General features: G+C 34.5%; 1 protein-coding gene across 1 annotated transcript in view; it reads right to left on the minus strand.

Moving 5' to 3' along the window:
* The window catches only part of LOC124362061 (sphingomyelin phosphodiesterase-like), a 72,509-nt gene that overhangs the window by 32,319 nt on the left and 14,284 nt on the right, over window positions 1-25,906 (minus strand). The window contains 1 exon segment of the mRNA XM_046816226.1: window positions 9,186-9,264. Within this exon segment, the coding sequence (XP_046672182.1) occupies window positions 9,186-9,264 (79 nt within the window).

Here is a 25,906-nt window from a genome sequence, read left to right on the forward strand (position 1 = left end):
AGCTGGAACCAATTTTGAGCAAGCACTATTAAAGTATCTGCAAGATCCCTTATACTTTTGAGTTTTTCCACGTGACTTAAAAAAACAAGTTTTTAGCCTTACAAGCTGTGGACCTAAGTTAAGGGAGACGTCATCTTGGTAGTTTAATATCAAAATTTTGCTTGATTCTAAGATTTCTTCATCACTTGCTCCAACTAAAAAAGAAGGCTTCAGACATTGGAAACTACTCATGTGAGTAACAGCCTCAAAACGCTCTGTCAGCTGTGTTGTGATTATGTCAAGGCTCGGTTGAACACCTCAACCGGAAACGTTTCTCATTGTCTTTAATAGGGGGTCATCAACGTGCACTTCATCAAACATTCTTGTCTTCTTTTTTGTTCTTGAGTCAATGAAATGTGGTAAAACTTTTCCATTGCAAACAAAGCTTAGTTTGCATCTGCTTTAACGGTTTGCCACTCATTCCTAAGTTTGTTAATTTTTGTTTTGAGATTTAAGAGCATTTTTGGTTGCGTGTTCCAAGTCTTCTTCGGTACTTTGAAGTTTTTTAGAAATGGTGTCCATAGTTTCAAAGCAACACACTTTCAATAACTATCAATATTACTGTAGGAAACTGCTCAAAATATTTCAAAAGTGATTTAGCTTGGTGTACTTCTTCTTGGTCTTTACCTTCTAACGTTAGGAAAGTCAGTAGTACTTTCATTATGTCAAAATAAACCACATCGAAGAGCGTCGACGGCTTGATTTCTTGAAGTCCACCTTGTTGGACACACTTTCTTTAAGGTTTTTTGTAACATAGCCGACTTAGTCAACAGTGCCCATCTTGACATAGTTTTAAAAAAATACATAAAGACTTTGAACATTATCAAAAAAGGTTCTGATTTCAGGAATGTTTGATACTGAATCGTTGATTACCAAGTTAAGGGCATGAGCACAACAGTGAATATACTTAGCTGCAGGATTTTGTTGTTTTATTCTTGCTTGAAGGCCTGAATATATACCACTCATATTAGCGGCTCCATCGTAGCCTTGCCCTCGAACTTTAGATATATCTGAATACTTTTCTATGATATTAAAAAACAACATTTGATAAGTATTCTGATTTCTGGCTTTCCACTTCCAAAAATCCCCCGGACGCTTCTTCTATGACTAGTTGTACTGGCCTGTCGCCTTTCGTCAGTTTTTATCTTTTATATAAACGAAACACTGTACTCAGCTGGTCGGTTTTCGCTATATCTTGAGTTGTATCAAAGATAATAGGACACATAGGGGCTTTTTTTCATTTCTTCCTTGATTTTCTTTTTTTATCTCTTTGGAATTCAGGTTGATCAGCTCATTTTGAATCTGAGGACTAAGGTAGTTTAACACTACGTTTTGGTAACTTAATTAAATCTGCAGGGACCTGGTCATATCTTGCTGAGCATATGTATTATCTCAAGGAAATTTCCTTTTCGATTTAGTTGCATCTTCATCGTCATTACACAATCTGTGCTCTCTCAGTGGTTAAGTCGTTTGTAGCTAACGTAATAAGGACGTCCACCACTCGCCTTAAAACTTGTCTCCAGTAATCAGTGGCTTTTTTAATCTCCTCCAGATTCTCACTATCAACTGTTAGGCCTAACTGCCAGCGATAGTATATTTCACACGCAATTGCATGACTTTGCGAATCTTCTTCATGGTCTTTTATGTTTCGACCTAAATGTACCCAATCAGACGTACCTTTCGAAAATCCCACATCAGTATAGGCCATATTGAAAAGCCAGCATGGCTGACAATAGCAAACATGAGGATGTTTGAATAGCATAACCAATTACGTTTTATACTCAATTGGTTTTCTTTATTCTTTTGAAAATACCCATTTCTCGTCAAATCCCCTATTTTTATTTCTCCCTTCTGATTCTTTTGGAAATGGCCCTTTAGGCTGATGAGGGCCTAATTTTATTATTTGCCGTTTTTGTTCGGCGCTGTAAGAGTGTTTTCAAAAATTACCCTTATCAGAAGAACTTATAACAGCTGTTACATTTTCTAAAAGGTTCCTGAAGAAGGGCGTGGTCTTCTGCATCTTCAGGTAAGCCTACAGGTTGTTTGCTCCAAGTCCTCATCGCTTGTAGGTACTTGTGAGCTACAAGTGGGTTCTTGAGAAACTGCAACTACTGAAGGGTCCCTCGAAAAGTAGGTAGATAACTTCTTTACTTTCTTAAGTTCAAGATTTTCCTGCGTGACTTTTCTCTAACCTTCGTTTCCGATACTCAGCACCACTTAGTTTTTTTGACATTATATACCAAAGGTAATAAATCAACACCACACAAATCACATCACAACAAAATAAATAATATAATCAATACTTTTGCACTAACGCTAAATCTGCAATCACTACGCAAAGGTAAATTGATGTAAGTCAATCACTCGGTGGGTCTGTTACGGACGCTTTTGTCTCAGCCAAGGTCAATGACAGACTGACTGACACAAAGACACTGCACGGCCGTGATGTGCGTGGAAGGGGCTGCTTCCCGCCATTTTATCGTCCGCCCGCCGCCCCCCCTGTCGCCCCCGCCCTGGAGCGGTGGCTCCACTCGCTCCTCTGTCGCTACGCCACTGCGTGTTTTAGAAACTGTACATTATGATTACAATAAACGTAAGAAGATTGTGAGGCCAGTTAGAAGCGAAAAATCTGCCAATGTTTTAGGGGCTCCTCTTAAAAACCCACAGGACTCAAGCCGAAGAATAGCAGCTGACTCTGGGTTGAGTCAAATGACATTTTTGAGAATCCTTTATGAAAACAAGATGCACCCCTACAAGCTATCGTTACATCACGAGCTTAGCGAAGCTGACTATCTTCAGCGTATCAACTTTTGTTTATAGGCTCAAGAGAGAATAAATAAAGAACCTGTATTCTTTAATGATGTCCTCTAGTGTGATGAGGTAACATTTAGAAGTAATGGCGAGGTGAATTGCCATAACATATTGTATTAATGGTTCTTCGAGAATCCATGTTGGATGCATGCAGTAGACAATCAAATGTACGGAACACTGGACTTGCAATGTAGCATAATTGGAAACAAAGTAATTGGCCACCACTTCTTTGAAGGAAATTTAAATGAAGATGTGAACAATTATTTCCTTAACAATGTCTTGCCTAATCTACTGATGGGTCTCCCGAACAAGATTAGACAAAGAATATGGCTGCAGCAAGATGGCACCTATCCACATTATGCTACCACTGTTCATAATACAATTAATTAATGAACAGTTTTGTAATACACTAAATGAATAGTCGGTTATCCTGCCCGTTCTCCAGATTTGACCTGTTTGGACTACTACTTTTGGGGGAGATTTAAGGGTATGGTTTATGCTACAAAAACCAACTACCAGGTGGTCAGAAATTTCATGAAATCTGAATAATACATTTTTTAAATCAAGTGTGAATTCACTAAGCTTTCTAATTTTGTGATTTAATCTTTAACAATAAGTGTGTGTCCCTAGCTCTCTCTACCTTTGTTTTTTGTAAACTAAACTTTGATACCTGAAATGTACAGTTATATTGTCAACTTTACATGTTTAAATTTACGCTTTTATAAAAAATATCTCTAATTCCATTTATCATATTGTGTTAATTCAAGTTTAAAAAATCTGAAACAGTTTTGTTGAGTCAAATATAACAGTTTAAATTAAGCCCATTATATTGATCAATTATTTAATCATTACTTTCTGTTTTCTTAACTTCGTGTCCTCGTTGCCTGGTTGGTTAGCCAAGAGTATCTGTACACTTTCACTAATAGCTTAATTACTTTTACCAAAGAATATTGGATCTATGCTTCTACCCACTATATTGGAGAGTAATTTGGGCTTAGTTGAATAAATACCATTTGGTAAATTGTTGAAAAAAGTATATCAATAAATACAGCAATTATGAAATTACTTCACTGAGAATTTTAATTTGAGATTTATTTTATACTCAATTATAATTATAATAGTTTGATTACAAATTTTCACTAAAACATTGACTGTACAATAATAAAGTTTTGTTCATATACAGTTTCTGTTCCTGATATTTGGAAAACAATATCAAAGGTGCAAGGTATGTTCAAAGAGTAATAGGAATATTATTTTTTAAACAAATATTTATTTATCATCTACATTAATATTGTCACCTTCAAAAGAGTCCTCCATCAGATATTATGCACTTCTACTTGGGCTTCTTCAAATCCTCGAAACACTTCTAAAACTAGATCTTTGGCATAGCCTTTAGCTCTTTTAGTGATACTCTTTTTAAGGCATATATTCTTGTAAAACAACAGCCATTCAAAGTTCTTCTTATTTTTGGAAATAAAAGTCACATGGATTGTCTATCCAGAATGCCTTTACTGGGATGATTGAGCCTTAGATATCTATAAACTCATGTTTCATCAACAGTTATAAAATGTTCAAGTAAATCTGATTAATTTTTCACATAAAATTTGGTACAAATTCTTTTATCCATTTTTTAAACATAGGAAAACCCATTGAGTTCTTAACACATGTCTAACCTTAGCAACTGCCACTTAAAAGAAAACAATGACTACAGCTGGAAATTTTACTATACCTATAGGAGCATAAGTACCAACATCATTTTAAAAATCTTGACAACCAAACTCTCCAAACTTACAAATCTTAAAAATTCCCGTTATTTTTTGAATACATTTTGAACGTTATTTTTTTATTCAAACAAGAATTGCTCGTAACTTTTCTCAAATTAACTTAATATTTTAGATAATAAGTTTATAAATTCTTTACTTCACAATTTCTTGCACAATTGATCTAGTAAAGATGTCTCAAGTTTTATCTAATAAATAAATTGTCTAATAGTATATATTTTTATATCCTGGATAGTATCAATTTTTTTATCTTTTATTCATCATCTCCAAAAAAGTTTAAGTTTAGGCTTAAAATTGTAGAAAATAAGTATATTGCAGCCTATCAACTGAATTCCTAATTTTGAAATGTTAAATACTAATGAACACATTCTAATACTCTTTAACGGATTATTTTATTGAGTAATTCAAATGAAAAAGAAGTTAAAGTACGGAATTGTGCTGTTTTAAATTTGAAGCATTTATTTCTGTACATTATATAATATAAAATTGCACATTAAGACACCTTCAAACCTTGACGTTTATTAATACGTTCTAAAATTGAGGGTTAAATACGATATAGCAGTTTGAGATGCTAGATTGATTAATTATCACACATATATTCCACAGTAAATTTTTCACCATTTAGAGAAAGCCAATTATGAACAAACAATTTAACTTGTAATTACAAGCAACTACAGCTGATTTTAACAATTTGATATGTCAAGTTGGAAGTTAATAATGGCTCTATTTGTATGCTCTAACACTAACTAATTCCCAAATTGCTCTACAACTACACTCTTGATCCAATTCATATGTTTTCTCCTGGAAAGAGCAATAACGATCAAATAACCTAGACTTTATTTAACAATAAACATTTAAAATTATATTACGTGTAGTTGTATAACGCTACAATATATTAAATCATTGTTACAAACGCATATTAAATACAATATACATGATAATACAACAATATCATACATGATAATATTTTTACAAACAAAATCAGAGGTCCCAAATGGGAGCCTTGAAGTCTTTAATTGCCAAGAATACTCATAGATTACTCCCACTACATCATACGCTAACTGTGCTTCCTGAATGATAGGATTTGATCCAGTGAATAATGCCAGGCAAACATCCTAAAGCCTAAAGATCCATCAAAAAGGCGATTAGGGAGTTAAAAAAATTCTGGTTGAAAGTTAAAGTAAATAGTCTTTAGGACCAGCAACTGTCAAAATGACAAGATTTTTTTCTGATGATGCGGTGCTGATGTACAGAGAGAAAAAATGGTGACTCACTTATAAAGAGAAAATTGCATAAATATTTCTCACAGTATGATATACTTGAACAACAGAAATTGGTCTAAAATTATACATAGTCCTGATCATTTTTGGATAGACATGATTTCCAGCTGTTTTACAAAGACTTTTGGGAATAGACATAGATATAAGTTGTTTTACAAATGAAAGGAAACCCTTTAGGAATAGACTGTGGTTTTACAAATGAAAGGAAAGCCTTTTGGGATAGACATGACTATCAGGTGTTTTAAAAATGAAAGGAGAGCCTTTTGGGATAGACATGACTATAAGTTGTTTTGCAAATGAAAGTAATGCCTTTTGGAATAGACATGACTAACAGGTGTTTTAAAAATGAAAGGAAGGCCTATTGGGATAGACATGACTATCAGTGGTTTTACAAATGAAAGGAAAGCCTTTTGGGATAGACATGACTATCAGGTGTTTTACAAATGAAAGGAAAGCCTTGAATAAATTTGAACAGTAAAGTAGGACATTGATATAAGAGAAATATCTATTATAAAATACAATGACCTTGACCTCAAATGCAGAAATATTGTTAATCCAATAATCTGAGTTAATTTTTAGACTACTAATTGCAGAAGGATATGAGCACAAGATCAACATTTCACAAATTGCCATGTTCATATATGTTGACCCGCACAGGGTACTCAGAAAACTGTAGATTAGGAGCAAAGTTCTCCCCAAAATTTGAGCACAGTACAGTGGAATGTGTGATGATTCCATTATGAGCACAGGTAACAGGACAAATGGAGAATCCCTCCTGTCCTGGTAACACATTTAAAAAATTGGCTGGGTTTGACTTCAGGTCACCTTTAACCTTTCTAGCATGCTCCTTTCTAAGGTGATCCAGTTCTACTTTCACCTCTCTTCTCAAGCCAGAATATGCTAGTCATTCGTTACTCTGGGCCACTTCAATTTTCTATGAGCAAAAACACTTCCTCTTAAGCAAATTAATTTCTTGAGTGAAATTCTAATCCTAGTGTATCCACCTCTAACACTTTCACCTTTTCCTAGGCATATTATTCCTCACACACATGACGATTAATGTATTTAAAGTGCTCATCAACAGCACTGATAGAGCAGATTTCACTCTGGATATAAAAAGAACGCTAGTGGGATAAAACCCAAAATAATCCCCGTCTTGGAAGCAAAAGCATTCAGCCCAGAGAGTTTTACAGCCAACTGACACCATGGACGAAGAAGATCTCAGGGGTAGGTGACCCCGAATAGTAATGTAATGCAATATCACAAAAGCTGAAGGTAACTTGGTTGCAGTTCCAAATGGATGATATCTAGGAAATTCTGATCTCAATGGAACTATGACTGTTAAAAAAAGCCATAAATAAAAAAAAAATTAAACTATTCCAGATTTGGAACAAAAACAACAACCAAGGAAAAGAGCGCTTACTTATGTCATAGCCCTGACGAGTAAATTCACTCATCTCGGAAGGTAAATATTGATATAATATTTATACATTATTCATTAAGTCATTTTTCCTTAACAGCACTTAGAGATAAGTGTTGGAAACATTAAGATGAACTGATCAGGATGAATAATTGCAAGAAATAAAGTTCTTGAGTTAAAAAGTTATTTAACCATATATTTTCATGGAGGGAACAAACAATACACCACCCCATTATTGTGCAGTTGGTTTTGTATTTCCTCTGTTCTGTAGACAATGAATTTGTCAGGTTAAAGGAAGCTTGATATGAGTATATGGTAACAATATGTCACATACTGGTACATCATTGGACATACTTCAGCAGATTGGTTTGTTCACTAAAAGTAGAAACTGTGGGAGCAATACTAGATCCTCAGAACACTTACGACTTGTGCAAACAGTAACTTTAATACACTCTTTTAAGCAATAATAATAGTAAACAAGGACCATTTGACTACAAAAAAATATTGCCTCATTCTCAGTGCAGGACTTAATATATTAAAACTCATCTTATGATAAAAAAAAAAAAATAAAAAAGATAACAAAAAACCTGCTGTGATGAAATTAACATTAAAATGGAATTTTGCAAGAACAATTAAATTTGCCTTGCCAAGAAATAAGCCAAATCAGTTCACAGACCTAGCGAGATATCACCTCATAACAATATCAGAGAGGATAGCACAAGAATCACTACCAGCTAACACCACCGACGTGGTCATAGGTCAGTCTGAACCATAAGAAGGAAACAAGCAAAAGAATTAATAAAAACTCCTGAACTGTAAGAAAGTATAAAGAATATCAGGCCCAGTTGTTATGAGCATTAGAATAATTTACAACAAAACATTACTACAAGTATACATTATAACATACTACTATACAATTTACTTTCAATGCCATCTTCAGTTTCAAATTCCTACGTGTTTCTTAATTTCTTCAGATAGGTACTGATAATGCTACCATCACCATCATTGGCAAGTAGATTTTTGTAAATTTCCGACCATCATCAAGTTGGAACTTATGAAGTTCTGACAATAACTTTAGACCATTTTTTAATGTTGAAAACCTTGTCACAGTTTAATAATTTTTCTTACCTACATGTGCATATACATTGTTTGATATTTGAATTCAGTCAACGAATAGACAAAGAACTAACTGGCGTGCTCTTTCTTAACAACTGATCAATATATCGACCCAAGTTTCATATTTTATGATCACAGAGTCCTTACACGCAACTAACTGGTAAACACTAAATTATTCAGTACAAGGCTACTGAACTACAGCCAAATTCAGGTGTTATATTCCTTTCTAACGGTATCAAAATAACCGTTGTGTTAATTCAAAATTATCCAACTATTCAAGAGATTTTTAAATATCTTATGAATGTAAAGAAAATAAAGAAGAACAAGGAAGGTGTACTAACCAAGAAAGGTCCTCAATACAAAATAAAGTTCAGTCCATGAAGAAATTCAGTACAAGGAGTACTGAGGTTAATAATAGAGTTCACAAAATAGCGAGAAATCAAGACAAAGTTGCCCATAATGAAAAAATTCTGAGTTTTACCCCATAAGAATAATGTTTAATTTCAAACACGTTTACACCCATATTTCTGGTCGTAGAATTATGAGGGATGACTCATTTTAAATACATGATAAATATGTAGCAAAGCGCTTATTAGTTTTTTTTTTTAAGTGAATACTTTTTTAATATTTAAACAATAAAAAGTTAATATAACAATATTTTAACATCATTCCTATGTGAAAAAAATCAAGATAGCCACCTTATAGCTGGGGCTACTTAATATTGTGTCTGATTTGTACCTTGAGATGTACCGAGAAGAGTGAGGAGAGAGATGAACAGCACTGCTACCACTGGTTGCCTCATAGCACCAGGGCTCCCCTGGAACATCCAAAATGTCTGTTAGATTACTAAGTTTACAAACAAATAGTTTGCGAGAAAAGAGCGCCATAACAGTAAAAAACTAGTAATCTGCTGATTTTAATGATTATTATTCTTCCTAAACCACCAAGTGCATCAGCCCCCTTCAAAATTAGTTTCTATACACACCACTGCTCTGTGAACTGGACAACATGTATTATCTACATTAAATAGTACCGTATTCGATATCAAATCAACAATTTGTGGTTTTCCAAATATTATACACAGATTATTGTTTTCGTCTGGCAAAATTATCTCCTTTCATACAAGGTTTAACTTAAAGTTCTTTACTTATGTATAAATTACACTCAGTGCTTGGAAAACAAATAAAACGAAGCATTGTCAACAATCTAATAGCTTACATCGTAATGTCACAAAATAATGAGATTACGTTTCTGGGATTTTCAAACTGGTAAAGTACTGGTTGTATGAACATTGCTGATTTTGCCATATTGACAAACAGCTGATATATTAACTCTGACTGAGCAATTAAATCCAACAAAGTATAGCACATAATACACCCCATAACAAAAACAAGATGCACTGACTTAAAGTATTTTTTCAACACAATATTTGTACCAAAAACTTACAAGCTACAATTTTTTTATTGATATGTACAGTATTGAACCAGTCCAAAACAATTAACAGTGGCGGTAAAAATATGTATAATAAAATTATAAGTTTACTGGGAAATTACTACATCTTTGAAGAACATTTTTAGTTTGAATGCAAACTCACTGATAATGAAAACAATACACTGGAGACTGAAAAGCAAACATAAATTAAATTTTGGGATGTTTGTGGAAATATTTGATACCATAAGGATCTGATAGACTGTATACTGAAAAGGTACTGTCACCACGAAAACATCTAGGGGGACATAAGCTCAACGGTCATCCTCAAAATTAACCACAAGAAATTAAGGAGGAAGGAGCATCTAAATTAGTTTATGCAGTCTAACTGTCTCGCCAAGTGCACAAAGTGATTGCACTACGATAGATTAGACACAATCCTAATAAATCAAGGCGTATAGTGGAGTAACCGAGTTTTCTATTTCTATAACTAGCTATGGTTGGAAGGGTTGATTCAAGGGGAATAATAAGTTTAGTTCCATAAGGACATCTCTTTACCCGGATTACACTGGATGGCTGCTGCGTAACCAGACAAGGCTATTTTGTACTTGTGTCAAAACAATTCAGAATTAGTTTTGAACGTCTTCAACTTCATCGTCAATTTTTTGGATCTCATTAAACGAATAGGGACTCCAGATTCTAGTCTGCGACAGTTCCAGATTTCAGACACTTCAAGAAGCAAAAGGTGAAATAGAGCTAACTGTACCATTCCCATTGAATCAAACCTTCCTACCATAGCCAAGGAATGTGTAAATTTATTAAATGTGAAATCGCAGATACATGTTGTTCACTATAAGACAGCGCCTCACACACATTAAAAACGTAGATGTTTAAAAATCGTAATTGGTGGGAATTATGGATCTTGCTGGAGAACCAGGATACAGAACGTGATGATTGGATAAAACCAAAGATCCAACAATCTTTTTCGCTTTGACACGGATGTTACTGTAGCGATAAAGGACATGTTTCTGCACACAAGCAGTGTTGGGCGGACAGGGAAGAAATGCAGATCTGCTGAGCCTGTGCCTGATGCTGGAGCGAGGAGCAGCAGCAAGCATGCGGTACTTTCACCTGTAACACTGACCTTGACCCACTACCTCGAGCTCGCTGTCGGCCGTGCTCGTGGGGTTGCCATTAACATCGAGACAAGAATCCGGGACAATTTGCCAGAGATGTGCGTTTAATTGAAGATCCGATTTCCCAAACGTGCCACTTGCAATTCACCTTAATTATGAAGAAACCTTACGCGAGTTGCATCTTTAGTGGATGTTACAAATCAGCACTGATTCACATTGAATTACTTTGTTATTTTGTACTGTCTGTATTTATAACCAACTCAATTTTTCCTTTACATAATTTCTCCATTAACTCTAGTAACAATAATTGATTTTTCTTTAAGGAAACAGTATTTTTCCCGACATTTGTCATCGTTCAGTGACCAAACAGTGAACGATGGCAAATGCCCGGAAAAATCTTTTTCCTTCACAATCCTTTCATCGTCAAAAACAAACTTCGAACAAAGAATTGATTTTTTCTTTATGTTAAATTCATAGTTCTTTTGAGATAACTTCCCTCCAGTCGAAAACATTTTTGATCGCTCCACGGGAAATTAAATGCATCTATAGTATGAATTTTACGTAGTTTTGTAATCTAGCCAAAATAAAAACGGCTGAATATAACATGTGCATACAAGTGTAAAATTCGTACATTACATACATAAGTTATAGCCTTAGGGGGAGTGACACGATGTTTATTAATTTATGAACCAAGGAAATTTGAATTTTTAATAATATTTAAAATAATTAGGTACCTGTTTTTAAATATATTTTTACAAAATTACATTTTTTATAAATAAAAAAAACATGTCACTCTTTGAAGCTATAACTTATGTAAATGCTATAACAATTTTTCATTTTTATCTTCAGCTGATTTTATTTAGGTCTGATTACAAAATACCTAATTTTCTACTTTAAATTCCTGTAATTTTAAATGGAGTGAACATTATATGTTTTGTTTCTGTATTCATGGAAGTTACCCTGCAGAGTTATGGACTTAACATAAATAAAGGCTAAAAACGATCGTGCCACCTTAAGTGTTTTAATACTATAATTGTTTTAGTATAGTGTAAAAATGCTTTATTACTTAACGAAATTTACACAGAGAAATGTAGAATGTTCTCTTATCCGAACACAAGAAAATTAATTCGATTTGCCACAAAACATATTTATTTAACGAAAACAGACGCGACGACACAAAGGCAGTTTGCGTCATAACAAACTCACGCGATTTACGAAACAGCTGATAGCCTTTAACTCACGGATAACAGCTGTAGAAGCCAAGCACGATCCTGAATTACAGTTGCGAGATCAAGTTCGCAATGCGAGTCCAATTTTTTACTGGTAAAAAATTTAATAATTTTCAATAAGTTTTTATGTGCAAAAATCAATTATTTTACAACGGTTTGTTTTTTGTATTTTTACAAAATATCGTATTTGATTGTATTAGTTACTAGCATTGTAATTCAGCAATCGTTGTTACTGAACTTCTGCATTCAACTTTATCAGTTGAAGTGTTGGTTTTAAATAAATTCTATTTGATACGTACGGTTTTTAATTCAATGCTGCTTATTAATGTTTTAAAGATTATTGCATTCCTATAAAATTAATTCAATTATATTGTGCATTGTGCAGTCTGCAACTGAACAATAATAAAAAATATATTACTTTTTTCTTTTTAAACTTTTTAGTGACATAAACGAATTTAAAAAATGCGTTCTCGAGTACATTTACTTTTATGTATTCTATCGACCCTTGCTGGATTTAGGGTAGTACCGGACACATTGTGAAGTTCCAAAAACAGTGTATTGCGGCCATACTTGAACTCCAAATACAAAATGCATTAATAACATACACTATACGCTACTCTCGACGACCACGTATCTGACAACTTTGACAGCCGTGATCTTCAGTATACCACACGCTCGTGTACAGGGTGTATACATCCATTATACATCACCTGGACCGTTATAGTATCCAACTAACATTACACAGTTTTCATTTCTCCATTTGCAGCAATAGAAAGACCGTAACATTCTCGTGAAATGTAAATCGAAACAAGACCTAAGTGTGCATTAATACATAAACGGTCTACACTCAAATCCAATACAGGACAACACTTTACTGGTGAAAATGTAATAATTTACTAATAAATTAATAATAATCAAGATAAAGAATTTTTGTAATAATCGCACAACAAATAGTCGTACAAAAAAAAAAAAAAAAAAAAAAAAAAAAAAAAAAAAAAAAAAAAAAAAAAATTCTACATAGTAACTAAAAAAAGAACTATAAAAACTACATATTATAGCAAAAGAAACTTTCAGATCTGCAATAACAATTTTCTTCTGGAACTCCACCGAGAACACTACCTATGTTCAGAGTTCGACAGTATATAAACCACTTAACAGAAGCAATAATTCTGCTCAAACAGAAAGTGGTGCAGCGCGAGCGGCTAATCACAGAGTTACAGCGGTACAGGGAAGGTGAGTTGTAAATAATTGCTATGGGAGAAAGTCCCACGTCGGCGGGAGGCTGTAGATCGCGTCTCTGGTGGAACTCCACCGAGAACACTACCTCTGTTCAGAGTACGACAGTATATAAACCACTTAACAGAAGCAATAATTCTGCTCAAACAGAAAGTGGTGCAGCACGAGCGGCTAATCACAGAGTTACAGCGGTACAGGGAAGGTGAGTTGTAAATAATTGCTATGGGAGAAAGTCCCAGGTCGACGGGACGCTGTAGATCGCGTCTCTGGTGGAACTCCACCGACAACACGACCTATGTTCAGAGTTCGACAGTATATAAACCGATTAACAGAAGCAATAATTCTGCTCAAACAGAAAGTGGTGCAGCACGAGCGGCTAATCACAGAGTTACAGCGGTACAGGGAAGGTGAGTTGTAAATAATTGCTATGGGAGAAAGTCCCAGGTCGACGGGACGCTGTAAGATCGTGTCACTGGTGGAACTCCACCGACAACACGACCTCTGTTCAGAGTTCGACAGTATATAAACCACTTAACAGAAGCAATAATTCTGCTCAAACAGAAAGTGGTGCAGCACGAGCGGCTAATCACAGAGTTACAGCGGTACAGGGAAGGTGAGTTGTAAATAATTGCTATGGGAGAAAGTCCCACGTCGACGGGAGGCTGTAGATCGCGTCTATGGTGGAACTCCACCGACAACACAACCTATGTTCTGAGTTCACAGTATATAAACCATTTAACAGAAGCAATAATTCTGTTCAAACAGAAAGTGGTGTAGCACGAGCGGCTAATCACAGAGTTACAGCGGTACAGGGAAGGTGAGTTGTAAATATTTGCTATGGGAGAAAGTCCCACGTCGGCGGGAGACTGTAAATCGCGTCTCTGGCGCCGGCGCGTAAAAGACTGAAATTTAAAATCCGGAACATTGTGGTGCTGTTCAAGAAGACTAACACGAGCTCAGAAAATAACGTTATGTTTTTGTACGAGAGACCTTGGCCTACTTCAATTGAAAATTATTATACACATTTTAATTTACTATCTTGTACCAACTTACTGATAACTGTGTAAATTGGCCATTATGCACTTAAGTATCTTAATGTTTAAGTAAAGTTTTAGCAAAGTTTCCTAAGGATGTTCACTGGAAACAATGCATTCGTCACTTTCTTTACAATACAAGTTCAACATCCTTATTTATTCTATGATCACTTCTTTGTAAAGAATGGAATGAATTGTTTGTTACTTCCGCTAGATACTTGAATAAAATATCCTGGCATGACAAAATGTTCATATTATCTTTTGTCTACTTTATAACCTACGCGGAAAAATAAATCCGATCTGTCATAGTTAAAATACTTTTTTAGTTTTTTCAATATACATTGGTTAGTAATAAAAAATCTCCAACTTTGTTGTGCTTCATCGTTGAGATATTAAAAAAAAGTATACACTAAAAAACTAAAAAGCGTTTGGATAAGTATTATATATCTTTAAAATGCTCCTCCATCATCCATAACACTATGATAAAAAAGAAGGGTGTAGCCTACATGAGATATAACATTGTTCTTATGGGGAAAAACTTAATGTCATTTAGGTGGTAAGCAGATAATGTCGACTGATGTGGGCAAGACTGGGCAAGGACGTAGCCTATTGGGGTTCCAAGGGGCCCGGATCCCCTAAATTTTCAATTTTCAATTACTTTTTAGTAGACTACTATTCCTAATTAAATAACTCAGTATTACTAACATGTATTGCTGAAAGATCTTTCTCAACAAAGCAACGGGTCAATAACTTTTAAGGAACAAAATGGGGCATTACTCTCTGTCCACTACAGAAAAATATCAGTTGTCTGTACCCCCCCCCCCCAATTTTTCTGGCTACATTCTTGAGAATGGGCCTTGAGAGCTTTATGTTTTTTCATTACAAAATTACGATAAGTTATTAATCAGCTTACCTATAAGCGTGCTTTAAATACACATAGTACAATCAAATTACGTTTTCGTTTTCGTTTTCGCGATCGGTAATTTCCTTAGAATCCCGATCAGCTATCTTCCGCGAATAAACAGCATCCTCGGCGATGCGGGAACGTAAATACAGAAAATACTAAATGTAAGCCAAATGTTAAGTATGCCGATAATTTAACAATAAAGTTATCTATTTTCGGTTTTAAAACACAATGTACGAGTGAAACTCATTTTAGCGATGGTTAATTTCTGTACTGGCGATCATCCGAGAAGTTCGCAGCGGATCTCCGCACAGTCGATTGTCATGTCCCGTCAATCAATTAGCGAATCCGAATATGTGCTGAAGATTCGGTGGACTTGTTTCGGGATTCGACCTCGACAAGTGATTTTAACCAAGCCGTTAAAAGATCCATTCACCCGTACACTTGATATTTTCAACAAAAGGAAGGAAAGAAATCAGATAAAAACTAAATTTAAGAATCCCAGATGTATTTTTTTTTATTTCTTGATATTCCCAAGTTTTCCAGTGTTAGAAAAATTTACCTAAGAATTATAGGTTTTCCCTGAGCGTAGCGTAGCGTAGTGATTATTTCCCTGATATAATCACTTTTTGAAACCAACTAAATAGTTCCAATCACTGTAATGGCGCACCCATTTGAAATTTACACATACTATTTCTTTTTTACATGTTGTACATAGCAAGATCGCAATTAAATATTAATCAAATTAATAATGTTAGTAAAAGAGTCCAATACATTCACAAAAGTTTATTTTCTCTATATCTTCTACTTAATATGGTCATTGTTTGTATGAGCCAACTTTGAGTAGGCTTGTAAACATAAGATAACAGATTAGAACATACTTACTTTCTTCTATGGAATTTTCTTGCGCCTTGTGATACACCTTTTAAATAAAAAACATCTTTATTGTGGAGGCTAAGTCAGGACGTAAATGTCCTCTCTGCCATTTTACATCTGCGATCAAAAAAAGGAAGGCTTTATAATAATGATTGGCGAAAAGTAAAAATTGATTATGGAAAAGGTGAATTAAATAAATTCAAAGAGAAAGTGGAACATAAAAATCAGTAAACCCAATTGTTCTTACGTATAGATCTAGAAACAAATTCATATCTACGAGTTTCTATATGAGAGCTGTTTCGAAAACTTCGATCTTACACCATACAAAGAAAATTTGCTGCCTCTTATTGTCCCTATTATAGGCACTAAAACCCCTTACAATTAGGCAGACTGCTCACGGTACAGAAATTTGCTCCTGTCCTAAAGTACTGGGTGTCAGACACCCCTTTCTACAGCCTAACTGAATATTTTGAATCTGACACCATTCCCTTCTGCCAGGCTATTTAAATTAATTTGTTTTTAATTTCTGCATGTGTTTATATTATCTGTATATTGCATGGTCCCATACTCTTTCAATTGGTATATGGACTGGAATTAATGAGCCCGGATTAAAATGGTGGTTCTTAGTCATATCGTGACTGTTTTGTATTCTTAGATGTAGTCTTTCAAAAAAATGTATGACTAGTTTTAGTTTTAATATCCACAATATTATGCCTAGTTATATTTATATTTGTATTAGTGAAAGGCCTGTTATATATTAATTAATTAATTAGTGCAGGGACATGAAATAATGCACACTATTTGTAACTCTTAGTCAAATCTTTATTTTCTTACATGTAGTAATTTTTTAATATTGGTTAGTGTTTTAATTTTAATACCTGCATGAATGCTTAGTTTTATTTATATTTTTCGTACATGACATGATGGACATTGGTGCACGAACTCTAATTATTGCACGCAGCTAAGTTTATTAGTTGAATGTAGTTTTCACTAGACGTAGCCTATTACAATTTGTAGATCAGCTGAATAAATCATTTGATTCATTTGCTACGACTATATAGCATACAACGCATTTCTCCTTTCCCGCCAAATCCTGGATACGCCGCGCCGCGCCGCCACTGACACTGCCACTGCCAATGCTGCAGGCATCACTCATAACCTCAAACCTGACTGAGACATCAATCAGAGGTTATTAGGGTCAGTGAACCACGGAGCACCGTTATTCTGCCACTGTACAATTCGGGCCTGACAGTTGATAACGCACGCAACCTCACCTCTCGCCGCTGGTGACACTTCACTAATCGCTCTTCTAAACACACACGGATTGTTTTCATTAACCCCTCCAAAACCGGATTTTTTTTGGTCTTAGATTAGTGATGGGAGAATCGAATAGTATTCGAATACAACCCGGGTGTTCACATATTCGAATATCTCGAAATAATGAATTCGAATATTTTTGAAATGAATACAATTTCTCAGGATGAATCTAATTCAAACCAACAGTATTAATTCGTTTGGACAAATAATATTCAAGAGCTGTATTCGTATACAAGTATTCATTGGAAGGTTTTAGATGTGTATATGAAAAGAATAATTAAGGGGAGAAGATTAATAATTTGAAATAATTAAATAATTTGCAAACTTGACAAAATGTACAACTGTACAAATATTAAATTAATAAATACATTTGTAAACAATAAAGACAAAAATGAATGTTTATTTCATGATATGTATTTGTAAAAACAAAATATGATTGACGATTTTTGTCTTCTATAAATTTCTACAACCATTGGTGACAAAGCCTGCAGTAGAAAGAATCTTTCAGACGGGACTGAAGTAGCAAGTAAAGAAATATATTTTCTGAAGTTCATAAATCACGGGTGTAACATGTTTGTAGGAGGCACAAAAAGGCAAAGGACATTACCACCTTTTTGAGAGGGAAATTTCAAATAACAAAAAAATTGATTGCGGGAAGGAAGTAAGGCAAGTCTAGACTTTTCTGTTAGAAATACTCAACGCAGATAAAGTATTCTAATACATATCGAACACCGTATTCGATTCTTTTAAGTATTCGATTCTCCCATCACTATCTTAGACGAAAAGAAAGCAACCCTTACTTAGTGCCTTGCATATCTGTTTCAAATCTGTCTTGCAGAAAAAATAAAGTTTGCTCCTGATACTAGTATTTGATTTTTCCTTGGCAATAGAGCTTATTTCACAACTTTGGATTATGAACAAAATCGCTACTTTGGTTTACTTGATCTCAAGACAACTTTGAATCAATCAGAATTAAATACTGCACTGAACGAACTCTTCATTTTACCAGGCAAAGTTAGAGTAGATAGTCTTGATTTACTCGTAACCAAAACACATATGCATATACATTATCCTCAGTTTTGATCGACATTTTCAGATAGATTACAGAAGTAGGCTATTAGTAAAAGTTTTGGATAGAGTATGGATCAACATTGACTTAAAAGCATTGGTATAAAGTTTGGAAATAGTGATAATTTCAATTTTTTGTTAGCACCTTTCCAAAACCAATTTGATTGGATTGTATTCATTGGATACAGCAGACTTCCTCTGAACCTAACTCGGATCAACTGCCCAATCAGAATCCGTAAGCTTGATCGGCCCTTTCTTGGATGACGTGTTAATAATAATAGAAAATAATTACAATCCAAATTTTGTTTATAAATAACAATTAAAATTGAATGTTTATCTCAAAAATTAAACCACTGTAATGGTGTATATATACCCTTTGAGGATTTTTTAAAATACTTTGATCCATCCGACCTTTGCTCGGTCCTATCGTGGTCGATTGAGAGGGAAACTGCTCTAGTTGAAATTTGTTGCATGCATACGAGTGGGGGATTAAGGCTGTCCTTCTCCAAAAAAAAACCAAATATTAAAACTTACCAACGAGTCATAGTTTTTATTATATCTTTAAACAGTGCGCTTAAAAGTAAACCCATATTTGTGTTTGTCGATGATTAAAATCACTCCTGTGAAAGTACCTAAATCCCCCTCCCTCAAACGTCCTAATTGCACAGCACACAGAATTACCATTCCATACCAGAAACAGATGCTTAACATTTATGCCATTGGGTTATGTTTGAAAACAATGGTTTACTGCAACGTTTTTTGTAAATGACAGTTTTAAAAACTTGTTTCTGTCATGGCAAGATTTTTATTTACTGAAACTCTATGTCTTGGGGAACGCCAGGTTTTTCTAAAGAAACAGTTTCTGAAATAGTTTTGTGTTTTCTGATAAATATTTAGAATCTTCATCTGTATTCATTATTAGGGTTCCTCTAGGATTCTTACCGACCCTGGCGGACTGGAAAAATTAGTCTTTCTCGTCAGATTTTCCATCTCAAATCGAATTTGATCCACTTGCTAGAGAAAGCAATGTGTTGAAACAAGCCAGCTTAGACAGTTTTAGAATGATTATATTTTACTCAAGGGAAATCCTTATGTTGAACAATAAATGAACTTGGCTTAGAACTCCCCACGTGTTAAGAAGATGATTAGTTATTTATCTCCATGATGACACCAAGGTAGTGTGAACAGCCTCTGTAGTTAGCAATAGCTTATGACTTTCACCACAGTTATCGTGGTGTACGGATTTCACTCCTTTCTTTATTTGTACATTAATCAAGGTCATTGTGGTTTTTGGTCTGATCAAAGCGGCCAACAACGCGTGTACCGAGGAATAGCTCCATTTCGGTAAATCTCGATTAAAATTTTTGATATTTTTATCAGGACGGCAAAGGGAATGATTGCAGACTCCAGAATAGTCAAGATCAGATGTAAGAATCCGTCATTAGTGGAGTTGATATCAGTTTTAGTGGACCCCAGTAGAGCATTCTTGTGATAGAAGTGCACGATGAGCTCGATCGAAATGAATCTGATTGAAAGTCTTTTGCATAATGTAAAAAGTTATTGTAATTTTTCGCTCAAAGTACGAGAAAAAGAATATTTTGATTTAACGTTTGATGCAAATTGAAAGCTATAAACATGCATTTTTCTTTAATAAGTTAGGCGGTTTAACTGAAAAAATCGGTGCCTTTGCAAGCGTAGACTCGCTTCGACTAACGTCTCTTTCATTCTGGTTTAACTGCAGTGCTTCCCAAAGTGTGCGCCGCGGTTGAGCGATAGTGTTTAATAAAATATCATTTCGTGTGAAAAAAATTAAAAATATACAATTATTATTACCTTTACCCGAGACTAGATTTATAATGTCATAACGAATTATTTAATTATAATTAATATACCTAAAGTTTCAAAAATTACTTAAAACTACTTTTATGTTGAAATAATTATGCAAAAAAAAAGATTGCTATGTCATAGCAAGAATAGAGTCGCAGACGCACTCAACACTATTTCTTGGAACGTGTTGCCTTGACACTACACATCACTGCACCCAGACAAGCCAATAAGCATGACATTGACTGGCAAATTGTATGTAGCCTACTGATAATGACAGTTCAATAGCAGGTCGAAAAGAGGGCTTCAAGCTCCGTTCCAGCGAAAACTACCATTGAGATTTGGACCAATGACATGATAGATAGAGAAACATTAACCTCCGAACATCTCATTAAGGAACTGCACGATATACTTCACACTGTTATCGATGCAATCAACTATATTAAAAGCACTTCAAGTAAGTAAGATTGTTACTTATGTCCAAAACAAATGTACAAGGACATGGGATCTGACCGCTTATGTTTTATTGTACAGTAGTTCTTTTTGGTTGTCTCTTGGTAACCCCCTTTCTAGGGTGTTTGAGCTGAGACACGAAAATAAATATATGCTTACCAGAAGGATAAAACCATGCCATTGCTGATAAATTTATTGATAAGAACTTCCTGTCGAAGAAAGCCTTTCTCACTGAAGTAAGTAATTGCAAGAAAAGAAAACAAATGTCTTAAACCTGTCAGATAAAGTGGAAGGTTAAAAAACTCTATTGCGGAAGGATATCATGGCTAAAGGTTTATACACTAGATATTCCGCCTTGACGCAATTTATTGAAGAAATATCTTTCGAAACTGAGTGTATTTTGATCAATATCATCTTAACAACAACGTCGACTCTATAACGTGGGTATCAAATCCATTTAACAAATAAATGTATCTAAACGTTGAAGAGTGTTAACAACTGGTTGAATTCCAAACAGATACTTCGTTAAAGATTGGATTAAAAATGAATTATTTGCTCGAGTTTTGGTGTAACGTCGAAAAAAGTTAAAACGCAAATCGCCAGGAAAACGTTGCTTGTATTTATACCCTTTGCTACGTCCTATCTTGGTGAGGTATCAAAATACAGACTAAATTTAAAAACTGAAAAAGAAGTGTATGTTTCAGTTTTGAACATCAGTCGAGATGTTGTTGTAGGCCTACTAATTCAAGGAAAACATCTCATTCTTCGCATATCGGACAAAGCAAAGATATCCGATTGGCATGTGTGAAACTTTAAAAGAATATTACGAACTGTGGTGAATTTGAGTAGATAATATATGTCTAGCTAAAATAGTTTTTAAAAAGCAATCATTGAATTATTAAGACAATATTTAAAATATTAAACGCTCTTTATTGAACTTACTTCCCTCTATACATTTACTTGTACTACTCAAACTGAAACAATAATATAATAACAGTGTTCTTATTTAAAATTCAGTAATAGTGAATAGTACATAGTTTTACATAATTTATTTAAAATAGGGTTTTTACTTTATATTTTTACGATGGCTAATATACACAATATGCATGCAGGCAAACATTTTTCCGATTTGCATTAACTATTATGTGAATTATAAAGTCACAATACTCTATTGGTATTCTTAATTGACTCTATTGAGACGAGCTAAGGGGGTGGGACGCTGAGGAAAGTAGTACAAACCCAAAGAGAGCCTCGGGTCTACAAAGTTTGGGAAACGCTGCCTTAACCTAATAATTGTGTTTACATTGTGGCTTTGATGAAGAGTAGTTGGTTTACTTGCCTACTGATTATGCGTGTTATCAGGTTCTAGTATTAATAAAATTATTACAATGAGGTTTAATAAATTATTGAAATACAATTGAATATACAGATAAAAACAGTTAAAATAAGAAAAACTAACTGAACTAAGATACAAATTAACATTTGATCATATCATCTCAACAAAATATGAAAAACCTGTACTCTATTAAAACTAACAGTAACAGCTGTGATTAAAACAGCCGAAATAAAACAGTACCTAGACAAAATCATAAAACGACAAATTACTGTGTAGTTTATGTTTATAACATTTTCGTATCGTATTATTCTTGTTAAACAAGTTTACACGACAATAACTTAATGTTGTAAACAACATTACTTAGCACCTTGAATTCAATACCTGCAGCGCAATATCTCTGAGTAAACAACGACATATTTGTAAGTAAATACGACGCAGGCAAAACTTGTTTACGTCACTTCCTAATTTTATTTACTTAAAACGGTAAAACAATGGTAAAAGTTGTTAGATAGACAGAATAACAATGGATTTCATAAAAACACATCTGTCTAGTACTTAATTAATGCAAAACACGATGTTAATTTCCATTTTGAAATTTCTTTCAGGGATAATATACCTGTAAATAAGAGTGTTGAATTTAGCTCAAGTTTACCTTCTCCTTAGCGCAGCGACTTTAATATGATGCTGTCAAAGACTTGATTCCTTGAATCTGGAGTCATGTTCGTCTGAAGAGATCCTAAAAAAAGAGGCGATGAAGAAGCTCAAAATCTACTCTTTATATCGTTTCTATATCAGAGTTATATGTAGAAAACCCGGTTGCTCCACAGTGCTTAGAGATCGTATATAAAACATTCTATTGCACTCAATTGTGCACCTGATGAGACAATGAGAATATCTCTTCACATAGATTCACTATATTTTATAGTTCAGGTGTCACTGATATCAAAACGATGTAAAGAGTTCATTTTGAGCTTCTTCGTCGCCGAAGTTTTTCTTTTTTGGATCTTCAGACGAACATTACTTCAGATTCCAGGAGTCAAGTCTATGACAGCGTCAGATTCCAGACGTTGATAGGAAGGTGAACTGGAGCTAGACCCAACATCCACATTGAATCAACTCTTCCCACCATAGTTATTCTTTGTTTGAAGGTAATTATGTATTAGGTTAGTTCTTTACCTGAAGAAGAGATCAGATTGCAGATCTCGAAACGTAGTGTTACTGATTTCTTGTTTCACTGAACGATGGCAAATGTCAGGAACAATCCTGTTTCCTTCACCATAGTTATGTTGATAATATAAATGTTGACTTTGAACATTAGCTACAAATAGTAAATTTATTCGTACACGATAGTTGTAATTTGAATTTGAAATAGATCTTTGAAAATATCTATCAAGAATACAACTTAATGATTATAAACCAATTATTTTCTCAGAAATTCTTTTAAATTCCAAATGGTATAACTTCAAATTTTAATTATACACATTGTAATACCATCGCGCTGCTTTTTACTACGTAAAAATATACTGTCCTGCGTCAACAAGCGCATGTTATACGTACTATGGAGTTTCAACTACATTTCTTTATATGTATTTGAAGATTCTGGTTTCGATCCATTGGTTCTACAGCTTCTGACTACAGGCCGGAGTGTTGCCCCCCCCCCCACCGAATCATCTGTAGTTTTGTAATGTTCACAAAAATACAGGGATATCTTAAAAGGGTGGTGTTCCCGACTCCTACTCCCACTTAGCTCGCGTCAGAACTGTCACTGATTCAAATAAGACGATTCTCCCCGACGCATGTTTGAATAAAACATTGATTTATTAAATTTCTCACTGTGCATATTTTGTGAACATTTTCGAAAATGTGAATAACATATTTTAAACATTCTTTGAGTTGGTTACGATAAGGGATGTAAAAGTTTGATTCTTACACTAATTTTCTTTTTAAATACAATGAGAACCAGGAGGAAATAAAAAGTATGCAGCTAAAAATAAAACATCTATTTAATAGTGGCCTTAAAGTTTTAAGAGTTGAGTTCATATTAACTTTAATTATCTAATAAAGAAAATAGATGATTTAAACGAAATTTTGGAAAGAGTTTCACAAAAATACAGGGATATCTTAAAAGGGTGGTGTTGTTTTTTTTCGGAAAATTTATTCGAAAGCAATAAGGAATTTTTGAGGTACTCCTGTTAGCCTTTAATCAAACATTACTTAGCAGCTGTTGTAACCACTACGTTTGTTCCGTTGTTGGCGGAAAATGTAGTGCTGGCGGAAAATGTAGTGCTGGCGGAAAATGTAGTGTTGGCGGAAAATGTAGTGCGTAATCTGATAAAACAAAGCATATTGTGTATTTGTTGCTGGCTGGATCAAAGTCCGTCATTTTAGTTTAATGAGAATTTTTGAAGTTCACCTAAAAGGTATATAAATGATTTACCTTACTATGAATTTACCACAGTTTTCTTAACTACTACAAGCCGTACGACTGATGACTTTGGGATGAAAACTTTTCTGTAAACAGTGACTCCTATCGAACAATGTGAAGTGTCTAAATCTGTAAAGCTAGCTTCAGCTCAAGAAAGAACATTTTGCCGGCTTTGAAAGAAGGCTTAAAACTATATATCTAGAAAAACTCAAGTCTTTCGAAGTGCTCCTTAATCACTTTTCAGAAAGGATCGTTGAAATTAGCGTAACATCCGTGTGAGTGCGGTTCAGGGCATTCCGGACCGAACAAAAGAGATAACAAATCGCGTCTTTAGAGAATATTAGGTTTGATGTTACACTGAGCTTCTTCTGCCTTAAAGACGTGAAGAATTAAAGCGTTTCGCGATTTGTACCAGATCGAGAGATAAGAATGATGCCCACCTGTGATAACTACCACTACTTGTCCTATATTCTATAGAAGACGACGGGCAGTTTGAGGAGGTGACCAGCTCATCGCACGAGCACGAAAGTTCACATTTGTTCCAGACCGAGAGGTGAGTAGATGCCCATCTGAAACAACGACCACAAGTTGTTCTACTTTCCCCGGGCGATGACGGGCAGTTTGAGGAAATGACCAGCTCATCGTGCAGGAGTGTGAGCTGTCGGCTCGGCCTCGACCAGGACCACGGACCACGGAACCGGAGCCGGTTTGGTCCGAGACCGACCGTTTTTGTGGTTACGTTTGTGGGTCAGTCCGGTGAAGGTTTTCTGCTAAACGTGGGCGGCTCAAAAGTTTGACATAATGTAATATTTGTCTTTGTACAACAGCTGGAAATCTTAGTCTATCTCTATCTCTCTGTACATTAACAGATCTTAGCATCAGACAAATTAATCACCACAGTAATAGTTTAAACTTTTAATACTGACAGAAATTGGACTTTTTATCATAAGAGACATTTTATTTTATATTTTGAGTTGTAAAAGTTAAAGAACTTTAAATTTTGTCACAAGCAGTCATTGACTCACCCCTGTCTCAGAATTACGTTGTTGCGTTCAATAAGGTTATATTATCAGTTTTATTTTGGATAATATCTTTATTTCACAGTGATATTCATTTAAAATACTTTTCCTGATAACAGAAAAACATAAATATTCTTGATGACTCCAAAAAAACATTTAAATAATAATTTTGGA

The sequence above is a fragment of the Homalodisca vitripennis genome, chromosome 5 (assembly GCF_021130785.1).
Source record: "Homalodisca vitripennis isolate AUS2020 chromosome 5, UT_GWSS_2.1, whole genome shotgun sequence".
Lineage (NCBI taxonomy): Eukaryota > Metazoa > Arthropoda > Insecta > Hemiptera > Cicadellidae > Homalodisca > Homalodisca vitripennis.